Source organism: Mesitornis unicolor, unplaced genomic scaffold (genome assembly GCF_000695765.1).
Source record: "Mesitornis unicolor isolate BGI_N332 unplaced genomic scaffold, ASM69576v1 scaffold246, whole genome shotgun sequence".
In the NCBI taxonomy this organism is placed as follows: Eukaryota; Metazoa; Chordata; class Aves; order Mesitornithiformes; family Mesitornithidae; genus Mesitornis; species Mesitornis unicolor.
The window spans coordinates 49,668-64,337 of NW_010188650.1; the positions used below are offsets into that span (position 1 = coordinate 49,668).

The following is a 14,670-nucleotide window of genomic DNA, read 5'->3' on the forward strand; positions in this document are numbered from 1 at the left end:
AGCTGAGCTCCATTATTCTTGATTCACTGCTAGCTTTGGGGTCAGCAAGTAGTAACTAGTGGCAGCTGCAGGGACCTAGGTGTGATGATTTAAATCTGACTATGACTCAGATAGAAAGGGGATTTGGTGGCTGTTAGCAGAAAATTGAAACTTGTATCAAGTTTGTTAGTAGCAGTTCTCCAGTTACATTTTACTTCCTTGTTCTCCAAGTGCTGGATTGTACAATGATGTTTGATGAGCTTGTACCAAGCTAATGACTACCACAAAAATGCCTAATACAGAGCCATAGCTACGTTATTACTTAGAATGAAAGCCAGTGTCTTTTTCCCAAGCCCAGAAATGCCAAATACCCACAAATAACATTGACCAAATAGGACTTAAACACACCTTTTAGTCCAAGCTGCTGTTAAATGCCATCTCCACTGAAGATTCTGCCTGCCTACCAAACCCACCTTCACTTTTATTGCCTTTTAGCCTCTTTAGACATTAACTGATATTTTAATATCTAAAATATTTCTGAAGTAGTAAGACCCTCTAACTCTTGGGGTTTGGGGTGTTTTGTTTTGGTTTTTTTCCTTCTTCATGCAGGGTTATGGAACAGTCCGATGAAAATAAAATGTCAGCCAGCAACCTTGGCATAATATTTGGCCCAACTCTGATCAGGCCCCGTCAAACAGATGCCACAGTTTCTTTGTCATCACTTGTGGATTACCCTTATCAGGCCCGGGTAGTGGAGCTGCTTATAACATACTATGAGAAGATATTTGATGTTTCATTGAAACCACTTCTGAGCACATCTCAGTCTGAGGAAACTGCCATGACAGTCAGAGTTGCGTTATCAGCAGAAGAGAGGGAGCCACAGCAGCAGAGGAAGTCGTTTGTTGCTGTAAAGGAAGTGAGTGACTTTTCTTGTCCTGCCATCTTAACTTATATCAAATGCTGCAGTGTTCCAGAGCACATTGCTATTAAATCTTTGTGAGTTTCTTGTTTTGTTTTTGTTAAGGAGTGCATTTCCTCTTGAATTCTCATTTACTTTTGCTCTTACTTTTGTTAACAGGGTATTCTGATAGCTCCAAGTGAAAGCAGAGCTTCAGAAACAGCTGCATTGTTTTTGGAATCGAACAACAGCAAGAACACAAAAGAACAAGTGGATACATCTGTAACTGGTTAGTGTGCTTTTATTTAGTCTTGAGGTGGCTGAATACGCAGCCATGGATGCATTATGCTATAGTGCATGCAGGTCTTCAATTTAGACAGAAGCAAGTGATAAAACCTGCTTATCACTGCTTGATATGCTGTTTATCTTTGTAAGAAGAACAGAGCATTCAATCTTTCTAAAGGCTTTCAAGAAACCTGTGTTTATGGGATCAGAGCTTAAAGTATTTGGTAAGAGAATACAAGCGTGTTTGGGTTTCTCCCTTTATAAATAAAAAAATAATTACAAATTATGCTCTGACTGCAGATTTCTGAAATCCACTATGATGCTGCAAACCAGTATCCTGTAATTAACGTGTTTCGACCAATGTTTTCCCCTAGAACGTGTATCATTGCCGCTCACGGGAACTAAACCAGAGGGCTCTGGAAAGAGTAATTCTGTGACAGAATCATCAGCTACCAGCATTTTGGATATTAATATTTCTGCTCCAAAAGAACCAGGTTTGCTAACCTAACTATAAGCCTTCTATAAGACTTCTTTTTTTTTCCCTGCTTGCTTGTGCTGCTACAGTTATTTGTTTAAATGTCAGTATGATTTCATAAACTTTATTTAGAAGTAACTATTCATAATCTCTTTTAATCATACTGACTTTCAGCTGGTGTTACCAGTTCAGTCACATCCTGTACGTGAACAGCGCAACATTCTGAAACATATTAAAACTGAAACTATTCAGGGATGGGAAAGCACCAGCAAAAAAGATTGTAGCATCTCTTTGCCTGTTAGTGTTGTCCTTGGTTATATCTGTACCTTTTATGTTTTACTGCAATTGAAATGGTAAGGCTTGGTTAGAGTAGAATGATTTCTAGTAAGTATACAAGGTATACCTAAAAACTGCTACCTTGTTAAAATACCAACTTTCAAGGGATCATTAATAAAGTTCATATTCTGTTAGCAAAAGTCTTGCTGATTTCTCTTTATATTTGGTGCAGAGATCTAGTCACATTTATTTGTGTGTTTCTAGGTGATGCTGTGAATCCAGCTTCAGAGACCGGCATTGATTCATTTCTTTCTCTAGGTGAAGACAGCTGTAAAACGAACGTATTTCCTGCAAAAGCTAACCGTCAGATTACCAAAGTTCCATTGCGGGTTCCAAGGACAAAAGCAGCTACTCGCCCTGTGAGCCTACCTGTAGACCGAATACTTCCTCCAAGTGTTTTGAATGAAAGAAATTCACGAAATGCAGGAGCAGTAAGTCCAGAGAAGCTTGGCAGGAGCCCTACCATTGAGGAAGTTTCAGAGGTGAAGGCACTCCCTGCTGTAAATACCTGCTGCAGACTTCCTTGCTACGACACCCAGATGCTGCGAAAAACTTGGGACAAGCAATATAAACAGTATGATATCACAGCAAGGACAGCAATGATCGTGACTAATGTGCCCCAGGAGAACCGAGCACTTGAGAGCGGAACTGCAGGTGCCTTATCTTCATCATGCAGCACTGGTACCAATTCAGCTAATGCCATTCTCCCTAGTAAGCCATATTCTGTTTCTGTCAGGTCAGGAAGGACAGCAACAGAAGGCAATGGTCCTGATGCCAATCCTCTTGCTGCCTTCAGGGCACCAAGAACATTGCAACCACCCCCAGGGACATTTTATAAACCACCTTCTAGCAAATCAAATCAAAGTGAAGAGGGTTCTATTGCTAAAGCTTGTGCACCTGCCAGTGCTAGCTCTATGCTTCATCAGGATAGTACTGTGAAACTGGCTAGGAGCTCTGCACTTCCGTCAGGTGATCCTGAACAAACCACAGATGAACAGAAAACTAGCTCAGAGGATATTCCTCCCACAGATCTGAAGCCTCCTTACCAGAGACTGAGACCAAAAAGGATCCAAGAACTGGAACACAGGGAAGCTCATTTTGTATAGGGTGTAAATTCCACTTGAACTGTATGCAATTTGTTGATGTTGCCAGCGGAGGCTTCCCTTTGCCCCTTTATCCTTTGCCTTCCCTTGAGAATCCCACTTTTGTGCCATATTGGAGTTATTTTTATATATGCAGCATTTTAAAAAGGGGGGTGGGGGGGGATTGGGGAACTGTGAAGGAAATAAGTCAAACTTGTTTTGTAATTCAGTAGCTTTTCATAAAGATTAAATGCATTCCCAGCCTAGATACAGCTAATGGGTTAACTGAGTAAGACACTTGAGCTTCATTCCATTTTATGGAATGGGGGGCTTATTCATAGAGAAACAACTATTGCACGTAGCAGTGAAAGGAGCTGTTTTTCATAAAATAGGTGTTACAATAAAAATGGAAGGTTTAATGTTCACTGTCTAAGCATAAACCAAAGCTTGTGCTTTGCTCTGTAAAAGCATTTGTTCAGTTTTCTAATCTGTGCAATTAAAGCTTTGCTCCTGAACAGACTTACGTACTGGCCAGCATGGCCCATAATCATGTATGATATGTAAATATTTTAGGCAGACATGGTTATCTGGTGCCAGTTTTCTATGTTGTCACTTTAATATTTTGTTTTGTACAGCAAAGATGCACTTACTGAGCTTTACTATTCAGAAGCAGCAATCAATCCGCATTTGGTTTCTTGTATAGCTTAGCAAGTGGGGCAGATGTGCACAGCCTGTCTTGTTTGGGTGCCCTTCTGGAGAGACTATCAGTTGCAGTGGTGCTGTCTTTCCCAGATGAATGAAAAGGCAGTGATTTGCTTGCTATAGATCAGTTTTCACCGCTTGACCTGGTGTAACTGAAATGAAGAGCGTTGTTTCACAGTTTCAGTAAAAGAGCTGAAAATAACCAAAAATCTGCATTAGTAGGTGCATCTAATGGTTTTCACTTTGTATTAAATGGTTTTTATGTGTACACGGTTATATTTGCTTTAAAATATATTAACTCGTTAACATTTCAGTGACTCTATGGTTTCTATATTTGGATTTCTTCTAACTTATTAAAATACAGATATTTGGCCTTTGCAATAGTATAGTTGCTGCATCTGTCTTCTGGGGATGGGAGGTGGCACACTTTTCTTAATGAGATTGCCATTTACTCAAGCCTTTCTCACATACTATAGAGGACAGTTATTTTAGCATGATACTTTCTACTGATATACGAATCAAGAGGACTCTCAGAGGACTGGAAAACCTAAGAATCACTTTTCTGTTTTTACAACATAAAATATACTGGACTTTCCTACTCAATTCCCTTTGCCTTTCTTCCCAAAATACCCCAAATAAAATCCCACACTGCATTCAGTGCACATAATCTGATTTTAGCTTCCAGGCAAAAAAAAATTAAACTTGCAACGCTGAATTTCTGATTCCTTGTCACGTTTCCAAGGAAGCATGGCTTGCACACTTGGCAAGGGCGGTGCTACCACTGTGGGGTCCTGGCCATGCTAGGAGCCATTTCTCTGGGGAGCCGCCTCATACTGTGGAAAAGCTGAAGATGCCAGATGTTGCTAGCTACCCAGACTGGTATTGTAAGATGCGTAATAAAATATGAGGAAGGATAATGGCTTCTTGACATCGATGGAAGTTTGTTCCGTTTTGAGAAGTGGGGAGGGACACCTACAAAACTGGTTAAGGAGCAGAAATGGTGTTAATGAAACATTTCAGGCATTGTAGTAGAACATCGTAGCACAGTGTGGAAGGATGGTGCTGATCAGTATAGATTAGGGCAAAAAGATGGCAAATTAATTTGTGAATTACCATTAAATCTATTGTCTCGCTGTATTAAGTGTTTTAGCGTATGTCTAGGACTGAATATGCTAATAGCTTAAGAATTTGTAATAAAAACTATTCATCTAGTTGGATGGAGGGTCTCTAGCACTGAGATGGAGAATTATGATAGCGTATACTAATTGGTGAGAACAGACGAACGTTTCTTAACCAAGTCATAATACTGGTTACTACTGGTTGTGACTATATTGCTTTTTATGTACTGTCTGCTTCCATGTGTTGCTAGTCTGAAAGGTTTCAGCTATTTTAAATGTGCTTCAGGTCTTTGATGTTCCCCATAGCCAGGCAGCGACCAGCGGGCTCAGCCAGGAGTGGGAGAGCACAGCGCCCTTCTGCATGCCCATGTATGTGGATGAGTTGGTGTCTTAAAAAGCTACATTATTTTATGAAAAAAATCACTTTCAAAAGGTGAATTATGCACATCCCTGCTTTAAAACATCTTTTTATGCAATCCAAGTGAAGGAATGAGTGCACTTCTTTTGAAATGAAAACCTTTGAAGTTTATTTAAGAGCTGTGTCTGTGCTACCCAGCTGTGGCGACACCACAAGAAGGGCTGTGGGAGCTGCAAGGTTCTTCCAGAACCGTCCTGCGAGACTGGGGGACGGGGCAGCCTGCAAGGGGCTGGGAGGCAGTGGCTTAAGGGCCAGAATGTGACTTTTTAACTTGTAAATTTTGGTACATCTTTGCACCTTGACATCAAGGCTATGCACTGTTCGGGGCTGGTACGCCGAGGCCTTTCCCTCCGTGTGAGAAAGCGCCTCAGCAGGCCCCAGGGAGCGGGGCCGCCTCCTGGCAGCGCGGGAGGGAGCCCTCAGCGACCAGCGGTGGCAAAGGCGGGACGTGACCGGCGGCAGCAGAGCCCTCAGCCTAGTCGAAAAGACTTTTTGGCTTTCTTTTTGATTGGAAATGTTACTAATGGTCCCCATTGTGTTTTTTCTCGGTTCTGATGCAGATTTCCCGAGGTCTTGTGTTTGAAATTGCTTCACCTCAACTGAATTGCAGTGGTCCCACCCCCCCTGCCCTAGGTGATAGGGCTCTGGGTCACCAAAGTGTGGGCACCCTGCGGCTTGCCCTCTAGGGAAGAAACCTTTCTGTGTCAGATCTGTTTGGTAATTGCGTTTTCTGAAGTCGTAATGCGCTGCCTCATCCCTCTTAAAGCTTTGGCAGAGTACTGACTTTGTAAATCCCTGACCTAATTAGTCATGACAGCTGTTTGTTTAGCAGGGCCCCTAATGCTACGAGAACAACCCTTCTGGGACTATCTTTTTAAATACAGAGTTTGTTCAGATCTGAAGAAATGCCTTCAAAAATATCAGCCTTCCAGTACAGACTTTTTTGTGCTTGTGCTGGTCGTATTGGGTATTTGGGATGATTTTTATTCAGGAGTCTTAAACTCGCAGGTTGAGCTGTTCTGTATCGAGCAGGGGATTAAAACAATCTCCTTACAACTGAGCAGTGCTATTCTGCAAGTGCTAACTGCATTTAAGATATGTGTTTCTTTGCAGCCAAGCTGAACATTCCTTCAGAAACCTTTCTCTTTCCCATAGCTCAGCAGTGCTCACAGATGAGGTAAGCTTTTGTGTAAGTTTTCCAGTTTTTTATTGCTTCTGTTTTAGAAGTCCTTGTTTTGCTTGTAAGTCCATGAACTCTTTAGCTTCTGTAGTGTCGCAGAGGCCTAATTAAGTTCATCTGAAAGCTTACTGAAATGCTCTGCAAAGGCAGTTAGTATGCTGACATTGGTGACTTAGTTCAGAGCATCTGTGTGCTTTTTGAAGTGACTCTTCTCCAGACCACTGTGGTTCACAGTGCAGAGTGATCTCAGCACACACAAACTTGGCTTTTTTAGAGGAGACTAAACTGGAATATGTGTTTCAGCAGTGTACCTGACGTGCTGCAGCTGCTAGTGCATGTTCAGTCCATGGGGCCTGACTAGAGCTCATCTAAAGTGACCCCCAGATATGTAGTGTGTGGGAGCTGAATCTGTTTTTGCTAGGCCATCCCACATGGCAATGTACATGTATGCTTAGTATGTTGGGAAAATGGGACAAATGGTTTCATCTTCCCACTGGCAAAGTTTGGGGAGGAGGGGGATAGCTGTTATTTACATGCAATGTTATTTTATATAAACATGACAGCATGGAAATACTTTCATAGAGGAACACTTTAGACATAAGCCTTTCTGAATAAAATGTTCTATTTGCATGCCCATTTATCTTTGTAAAGAGAGGGGAGTTCTGTTTCTAATTCAGGGATGCGTGGGATCCTTAAAGTGTTTTCACTTACAGGTAGAAGAAAACTTCATCCTAAATCTTCCAAAATATAAAATGTTTGAGGAAGGTGAAAGCTAGGTTGCCTTGCTCCTCAGTCTCTATGCTGCTGAGTGACAGAAGAGTGTCTAGGTGAAGTAAACTGGATTATACCAGGAGTAGAAAACATCCTGAGTTTGCACTTGGTGTGCTCTGTGTTTAACCATAGATGGGGGTGATTAGCCCACCGCTGGGTTTACATATGGACAGGATCTGTTTAAGATGTCACATTTCCCTGTGTTTGAGATGTGGAGGAGTCAATCTGATTGTTTCTTAGAAATACACCTTTCAAACGGAAGCTTCACTACGCCTTTTCTTATTCTCTCTAACTTCTTGTCAGCACTCCCCTTGAGCCATTGTATCACCAACCTTGTGAATAATGCAGCTTCCACCAATTTCTGTGCATGCATTTCTTTGCAGCTTGTTCTTTGCCATTGTGTTCTGACACATAAATGGAATGTCTCCTTTTTAGCTGCTGCTGGCAATAAACAACAGATCATGAGGAAATCCCTAAGTGACAGTGACAACTGTGGGTAGTATGTGCTCCATAAACTGAACTGTATTTTCCCCTCCCATATAAACTGATAGGCTCTACATAAGCTTTCTCTGTTTACTTTCAAAGATCCCACTCTTTACAAAGCAAAAATGGGTCACGGGCACAGCTGATGCAGAGCATAGAAAACAAATATACACTCCCATGATCCAATTGTGATGTAAAAGATCTAATTAGGAAAGATTAGTTTAATCTGGTAGAGCTATCTCTGTGTACATGCAGGCAGCAAAAAAGGATCCATTTTCTTAAAATAATCTTAGGATCTCAGGATTAAAATGTTTGTTTGCTGAATTAAAGTATTAAATTGTCTAATTGCCTTGGACATAGTTGCAGTGCTTAAACACAGTCTATAGCTGAGCAGCAGCATGCTAGTTACCCTGCTTTGGGCTGCCATTAATTAGAGTGGACTTCCCTCTGTGGCTTTATAAAGCCCTTTGTATCTGTCAATATTGCAGCAGGATGAGTCTCAGCTGTGAAATGAATGTATGTCCAGTGGAAATTAGATCAAAGCCACTTGTAAAAGAGGAGGTTGCCGTGTAATTCTTTGTGAAGAAAGCCAGGTTAAAGTCAGTGGTTTAGGTGGCAAATCTGTGCAGAGGCTTGAAGGTCCAGAGATGGTGCTGGGAAGGAAGCAGAGTGCCAAGAGCACTGCTCTGCTGTCAGAGCCGCAGTGTGGTCTGGTGTAAACCTAGCAGTTGTTAAATTCAGTGAAATGAAGTTTTGGGGAGGATTCTCAAAGGTCTCCCTAAAGCCTTGTGAAGTAGAAACACAGGCAAACACTGCCATATCTTTTTTTATTTGTTTTAAATAATGAAGGCTGGATTGGTGCTTAGCTTCTTCTTGGTAAAGCAGTCACAGCAAGGCAGTGAGGGCAGCTATGATAGTGCTTATACAGAACCGTTGCCTGACATGAGCACTGGTGGGAGGTTTTGCCGTGTTGCAGTCTCTTTCAACCCTGACAGAAGAAAATCTATGAAGAATTCAGTGTTCACTCAGTGGTTTTTTAGCTTCTGGGTCTCACCTTACTTTGGAGTAATTTATGTTGAAGATGTGAAATGGGCTATATATAATTGATTTGGTAAATATTAGTTGAAGTAGCACAGAGCTTGCTGAAAAGCTGGAGAGCTTGTTTCTCTAAATGCATCTCTGGAGATCTGAGTCTGAACACACATAAGGTCATGTTGTATTTAGCTTAATGTCTTTCCATATGGGCTTGCAGCTTGTTGATATTTTAGTACTAGAAAACATAAAATTGAAGATGAGAGTGATTTTATTTTTTTTTCTCCTGTAGCAGTGCTGTGAAACAGTTACTTTTGTGTCTCGCTGTCTCTGTTCTTAGAGACTGATGGTCTATGAAAAAATATACTGAACTACCTGTATTTCTGCACACACAGGTATTACAAGAACAAACTTCCCAGGCTTTTTGCAAGGGAAGTATAGCAACAGCAAGGACACTAATTTTGTCAGGATCATTTGTGAAAATGAATGGGGTGACAAAAAATAATCTTAAGTTACTGCAGTTCTGATTTGCCTAGAAAAACTAGAAGAAATTTCCGGTCTCTAAAACATTGTCTTCAGTAGAAAAAGAAACCACTTGTGGCACCTTCTTGGAACAAGTGCAGCTTTAGAGAAGGTATTGAAAATCCCATGAACTAAGTTTTGAAGCAGTGGGAAAGACTTCTGTGTTCTCTGAGGCCGTATCAGCAGACATACAGTTGAAAGAATTTGCTAATAAAGTTACTGAGGGTGGTGCTTGTTTGTCATGAAAATATTGAAGAATTTGAAGAATTAATGAACGCATTGCAGTGTTCTTAACCTGATGGTAATGAAGGAGGCTGTGATGTGTCAGTACCCCTGGAGCTCAGGCAGGAACATACTGTAGGTAATGATTAAAGGAATAGTCAGTTGAGATAAATTCTTGATAGCTTTTGATAATAAGGTGCAATTGATACAGCATAAGCAGGGTAAGAAGACCCTTTGCTAACTGCAGCTGATAATCTGGAGGCAGGGAATGTTCTACTGAAATCCCAGGATGAAGTCAGGGAAGAGCTATTGTTTGTTGTTGGCAGCCAGTAAAGATATGAAACCTTACTCTACGTAATGCTGGTTTGTTTACCTCATTTTTAGACCTCACTTAAAGTGAAATATAGAAGTATCTGGTTGACTGCATGACTGTCTTCAGTCTCCTGTACTATCAGCTAAGAAATAAATGGTCAACTTCCTTCCTGACCCAAACACCTTTTTGTGAGTCCAGCTGTAACACTAGAATATGTGCTCTCTAACAAGGACTAGGTGATAAAAGCTGTCACCGTATTTCCCTGCTGAAGTTCAAAAACCAGAAAAAGAATGAAGAAAAGGGCTTTTCTTATTATTTCATTGTTCAAAGATACTTTAAACTTTTGCTTTTCTTTCTGATGATGTCCTGGAGGTTGTAAGATAAGATTGAGGTTTGAGAAATGAAATTTTTTAAAGTACAAAAATTAAATTATTCCTACTGATCTATAATCGGTATTTAGATTTATTAGACTGTGTACTAAAATTAGATTCTTACGAAAAACTGAATGAACAGTTCATGTGGAGATTTTTCTGGTTTTAGGAGGAGGTTAATATCTATCTTAATAAACTTACTGGATTTCTTCTAGTGCCTGTGCTGTTTCTAATTGCAGCTGTCTCAAGCCACCACTGATTTTGTGAGCGGGGTGCTGCCTTGAAAGAATGAAGGTAGATCTCCACCATGGCTAATCACTCCAGAAGTTCATGTACCTTCTGAGCACAAGTGGAGTTCTCAAGACATTATTGCTAGGTACTATTTTTATCAAGGTCCCACTTCATTATTTTATTGTAGTGTTTTGCTCTACTTAAATTAGAGCTTGAATCTTAAACACACAATTCTATGTTAGTCTGAGTAGTGCACAGATAGGAAAGGATATTTCAGGACTGAAACTTAATTATTCCTTGTTTATCCTGTGCAGCTACAGAATCTGAGGCTTATCTTTCCACTGTCCTCTGATTGCATTACTTGAATTCTTTTTTCCTACACTTTTGTCTTGTGTTCACCTGCCTAATTCAGATTTCTGAGTAAGATAAGGTTAATACAGTTTAATACTCACATCTTTGAATCTGTTCCATTCAGGAAAGCAAGGTTTTTTCCTTTTGGCTCCTAGTGAAGGTTTTATAAAGAAAGCATTCAGGGGAAATATAAATGTATTCTTGCTCATCCTAAAATTGGAGGTGATTCTAAAGTGTGTCTGAAGAGCAAAATAGTCTTTCTTTAAGTTTCATATGTGGATGTCACTTCATGTATTAATGCAATAACTTAAATAGTTTGGTTTAGGCCAAAAAGAAAAATGCTTTTAAATTCTGACTCATTTTGCAGAATCTTAACCTTGATAATCAATGTAGTAGTGACTTTCTTAAAGAGCAAGTCCTTTGGCAGTTTGCACGATAATTAGGTTGTCTGCCATTGAGTTATTCATCTTGTAAGGAATATCTCTTCTCATCTCTGTTGACAAATGTAACAAGCGAGGTTAAATGTAAGAAACCCTAAAGGTTAAATAGCAAGCACAATCTGGATAACCTTACTTAGTGCCGTTTTTTCCCTCTAAGGTTATTGGTTCAAGATTCTTTACTACTTACATTTTGTTTCAGGAAAATAGCTAGATTTTCCAGAGCAACTACTAACAGCCATTTTATCTGGCAATCCTAATCTCATTTATTGCCTCACACTACAAACTTTCTTGCTAATAGTAGTGAAAGGTACAGTATGGTGCAGGTATGCCATACGTAGCGAGAGATTTAGGAACATGAGCTAAGACTCTGTGTACTACAAGGGAATCTCTCATTGAGGTAGAAACTCTCAATGATGGATCTCTGAGTAAAGAACCAGGAGTAAGAGGAGAGGCCCGGCCACTGGCAGACTACAGATTTTATGGCCTTGACATGAAGGCTTGAATTTGCTTTCACAGTGGTTGCAGAAAGATTGTGGTGTACATCTGAGGTTTAGAGGAGGGCAAGAGAAGCTGGAACAAAACTGGCTTTTCCTCATTTGTTCAGCTACGAGATTCATTCTTCAGAGCAGTAGCAGGTTGGAGAGCCCTGAGTTGTGCAAGAGCATCAGAAAGCCATCTGACTGCCCATAGTTGGCAACTCTGTGAAGAGAACCTTGCTGGAAACTCCTGAGGAGTAGCAAGCATGCCACGCTAATGGCAGCTTCAAGTTGGTGACTGCTGGGAGCTACCTGCAACCAAGTACAGGACAGCTGTCCATGTGAGAATGTTCTTATGAGCCATCAGCCTGTTCACGTGCAGAACCTGCTGCCACTAGGGAAACTGCAGAAGTATTGTTTTTTTCTTGACCCTTCCAACAGCTAATTGGTCCAAAGTGCCCTGGATTGGGTAGATATTTGAATAAGAAATAGATGTGCTTCTTTGCAATTAGTGAAGGAGAAAGAATTTTTGAATGTTAGTGCCTAAATTTAACATTTTCTGTCTCCTGAGTACACTCAGCAATCAAATAATCAATGAATAGATTGGTTTCCTACTGTCAGGTCTGTGAAAAAGGAATGTCTGTTTTGACATTTCAGCTTGCAAAATTGGCCTTTGTTATTGCATGGTTGGCTGTCTTTCTGCACAAATACAGTGTGGCAAGCTCTGGTAGGATGAGCATTTAGCTCATTTGATACAGAATTTCTTATTCCTCTGTATTTAGTTCTTTGGTCTCAAAGTCAAGACTTCAATAATGTTCCCTCCAGTAATGGGTTGAAGTAGGCTTCAGATCCCATTAGTGTGAAGCCAGATCTCCCAAAACAAGTGTTCCTCTTCTGCATGTCATGATGCGTGTTTAGAAGTCTGGTATGGTCTATACTATTAAGACTTAGACTTTTCAACTTGCGATGTTGGGCAGAGTCACCAAGCTGTGGGTTAATTTTGTCCCATTTAGCTTTTACTCACTCTCAGTGGGAGGCTGTCACACCTCAAAAGTGTATCTCTTCAAACCATCAAGTGTTAATCGATTTACTCTTTACTACAGCAGTAGCTGTTTATAGCTGGTCTCACTTCTCATAGTGCTCTGTAACTTAAGCATTTAGAGTTGATGGAATGACACTGAAAAATTGCATGGAACTGTTGATATGCACAATGTGGAAAATGCTCCAGGTTTTGGCGCCAGAACTGTTGTTTTGTTATTTGATCCCCAGTAAGCAGCACAGCCAATTCTAGCTAAGTTTGGTCGTAAATATCCTGCTCCAATCTAATCCATGCTCAGCATGTTGGAAGAGATCTACACGTTCTTCAGGATCCCTTTCCAGCACGGTTAGTCAGGGCTGGTGCCAGCCCTTCCCCAGTGCTGGCCACCTCCTCACTGGTTGTGGTCTAAATTCCTTTTCAGTTCATAAAGTGTGGACCTGAGATGATTTTCTGAAACAACCAAATAATTATGACTAATTTTTATCTAATGTTTTTAACTAATGCTTTGTTGACACACTAGACCAGAATATTCTGACATGTTTTCCAAACCTTGTTACTTAAAAATCAGACAAATTCTCCTCCAACTAAAAGATTTTCCAGAAACACAATTCTAGAATAGCAGCAAGAGAGGCTTAACAAATCATCAAACGCATGAGCAGTTTTACCTGTCTAAGTCTCAATAGAGGTTTGAGTAATCTCCAGCAATGGAGGCCCCACAGCCCTCCCATGCAATCGGTTCTACTACTTCACCATTCTCATCATTAGAAAGTAATTTCCAGTATCAGGAAGTATAGGCAGCTATAAAGTAGGAAGTTGATATAGGTAGCAAATTCATGTGGTTTGTTTATTTTTTTTAATCAGGTCCCTGTATCTGGTATTTAGATTTAGATGTCGTATTCTTGTTTTCCTTTTGAAGGAAGGGAAAAATTCATGGTGATCAAAATGAGTCATGAACATAGAAAACAGAGCATTCAGTGGTTTAAATTCTGCTGTATCCCTAGTAAAATGTCATAGGAGTTGCTGAATTGAAAAGTGTAAAAAATAGGAGATTCTGTATTCTTTTAATAAAATGGATTAACAAAAAGGATTTCCCTTTACACAATGCATTCCAGGCTGTGATAATATACATTTATAGTATCTGAATGAGAAACAAAATAATTTTGTCTTTATCATAACTACTAAGATTTTTATATAAACTAACATCCCGTTGTAAATTCATATTTTCCTGGAAAAAACAGTTTGAAAACACAGATTTAATCCAATAAATGATGCAGCAGTTAACTGCTTTCATTAATTGCAAGTCCAAATTAATAGCTGGATTCAATGTTAATGACTCTTTTCATTTGAAAGAGATTATTTTCCTCTCTCTTGATTTTTGGTGCTGGGTTTTTCTGTCACATGAAACAGCCTCCAAACAAAGGACAACCATGATTTTTCATGCATGATAGTGTATCGAGTGTAAAAATTAAATGGTGCAGACAATGAAAGAAACTGATCTCTGTGATAACATAATCTTAAAATAAGAACAAAAGGCTGTTATTTTGCTCTGAGGTCTATTTCAGCTGTCAGCTGAGAAATGGCAATCCATCCTTTGCCACAGGTTTAACCAGAAGTGTTGATGCAGAAGAATGAGCTTCTTTAGGCAAGTCAGACTTCTTCTCTGGAAGAACTGGATCCTTCGGAAAAGACAAAAGGTAAAGTATTAGTCTTTGGATTTCAGTTCTGGACAATACTCTCCTTGATGAAGTGACCGGTACATTTATCAGCATGTGAAAATCACAATTTTCTCAAAGAATAAAATGCTGCTGTCTGGGACCTTGTCTGGTGCTGTTTGCAAAGCTGCTCTTTACAGGCTGAACATAGAATACTTGTATTGAGAATAGGATTGCGTCCCAGGAGAAGAGTTGTGGGTAGTAATATTTTGGTATTTTCACATAAAGAGATCT

The 14,670-nt window shown here is 40.1% G+C and overlaps 2 protein-coding genes across 2 annotated transcripts in view; both read left to right on the forward strand.

Moving 5' to 3' along the window:
• Positions 1-3,131, forward strand: part of ARHGAP29 (Rho GTPase activating protein 29) — a 50,455-nt gene extending 47,324 nt beyond the window's left edge. The window contains exons 20-23 of the mRNA XM_010185789.1: positions 589-895; positions 1,058-1,166; positions 1,537-1,656; positions 2,178-3,131. Of these exons, the coding sequence (XP_010184091.1) occupies positions 589-895; positions 1,058-1,166; positions 1,537-1,656; positions 2,178-3,079 (1,438 nt within the window). The 3' untranslated portion in view covers positions 3,080-3,131. The remainder of the gene's footprint in view (positions 1-588; positions 896-1,057; positions 1,167-1,536; positions 1,657-2,177) is intronic.
• An 11,221-nt stretch (positions 3,132-14,352) lies between these two features.
• Positions 14,353-14,670, forward strand: part of ABCA4 (ATP-binding cassette, sub-family A (ABC1), member 4) — a gene marked incomplete at its 3' end in the record, with an annotated part of 45,736 nt that continues 45,418 nt past the window's right edge. Inside the window, exon 1 of the mRNA XM_010185791.1 lies at positions 14,353-14,418. Within this exon, the coding sequence (XP_010184093.1) occupies positions 14,353-14,418 (66 nt within the window). The remainder of the gene's footprint in view (positions 14,419-14,670) is intronic.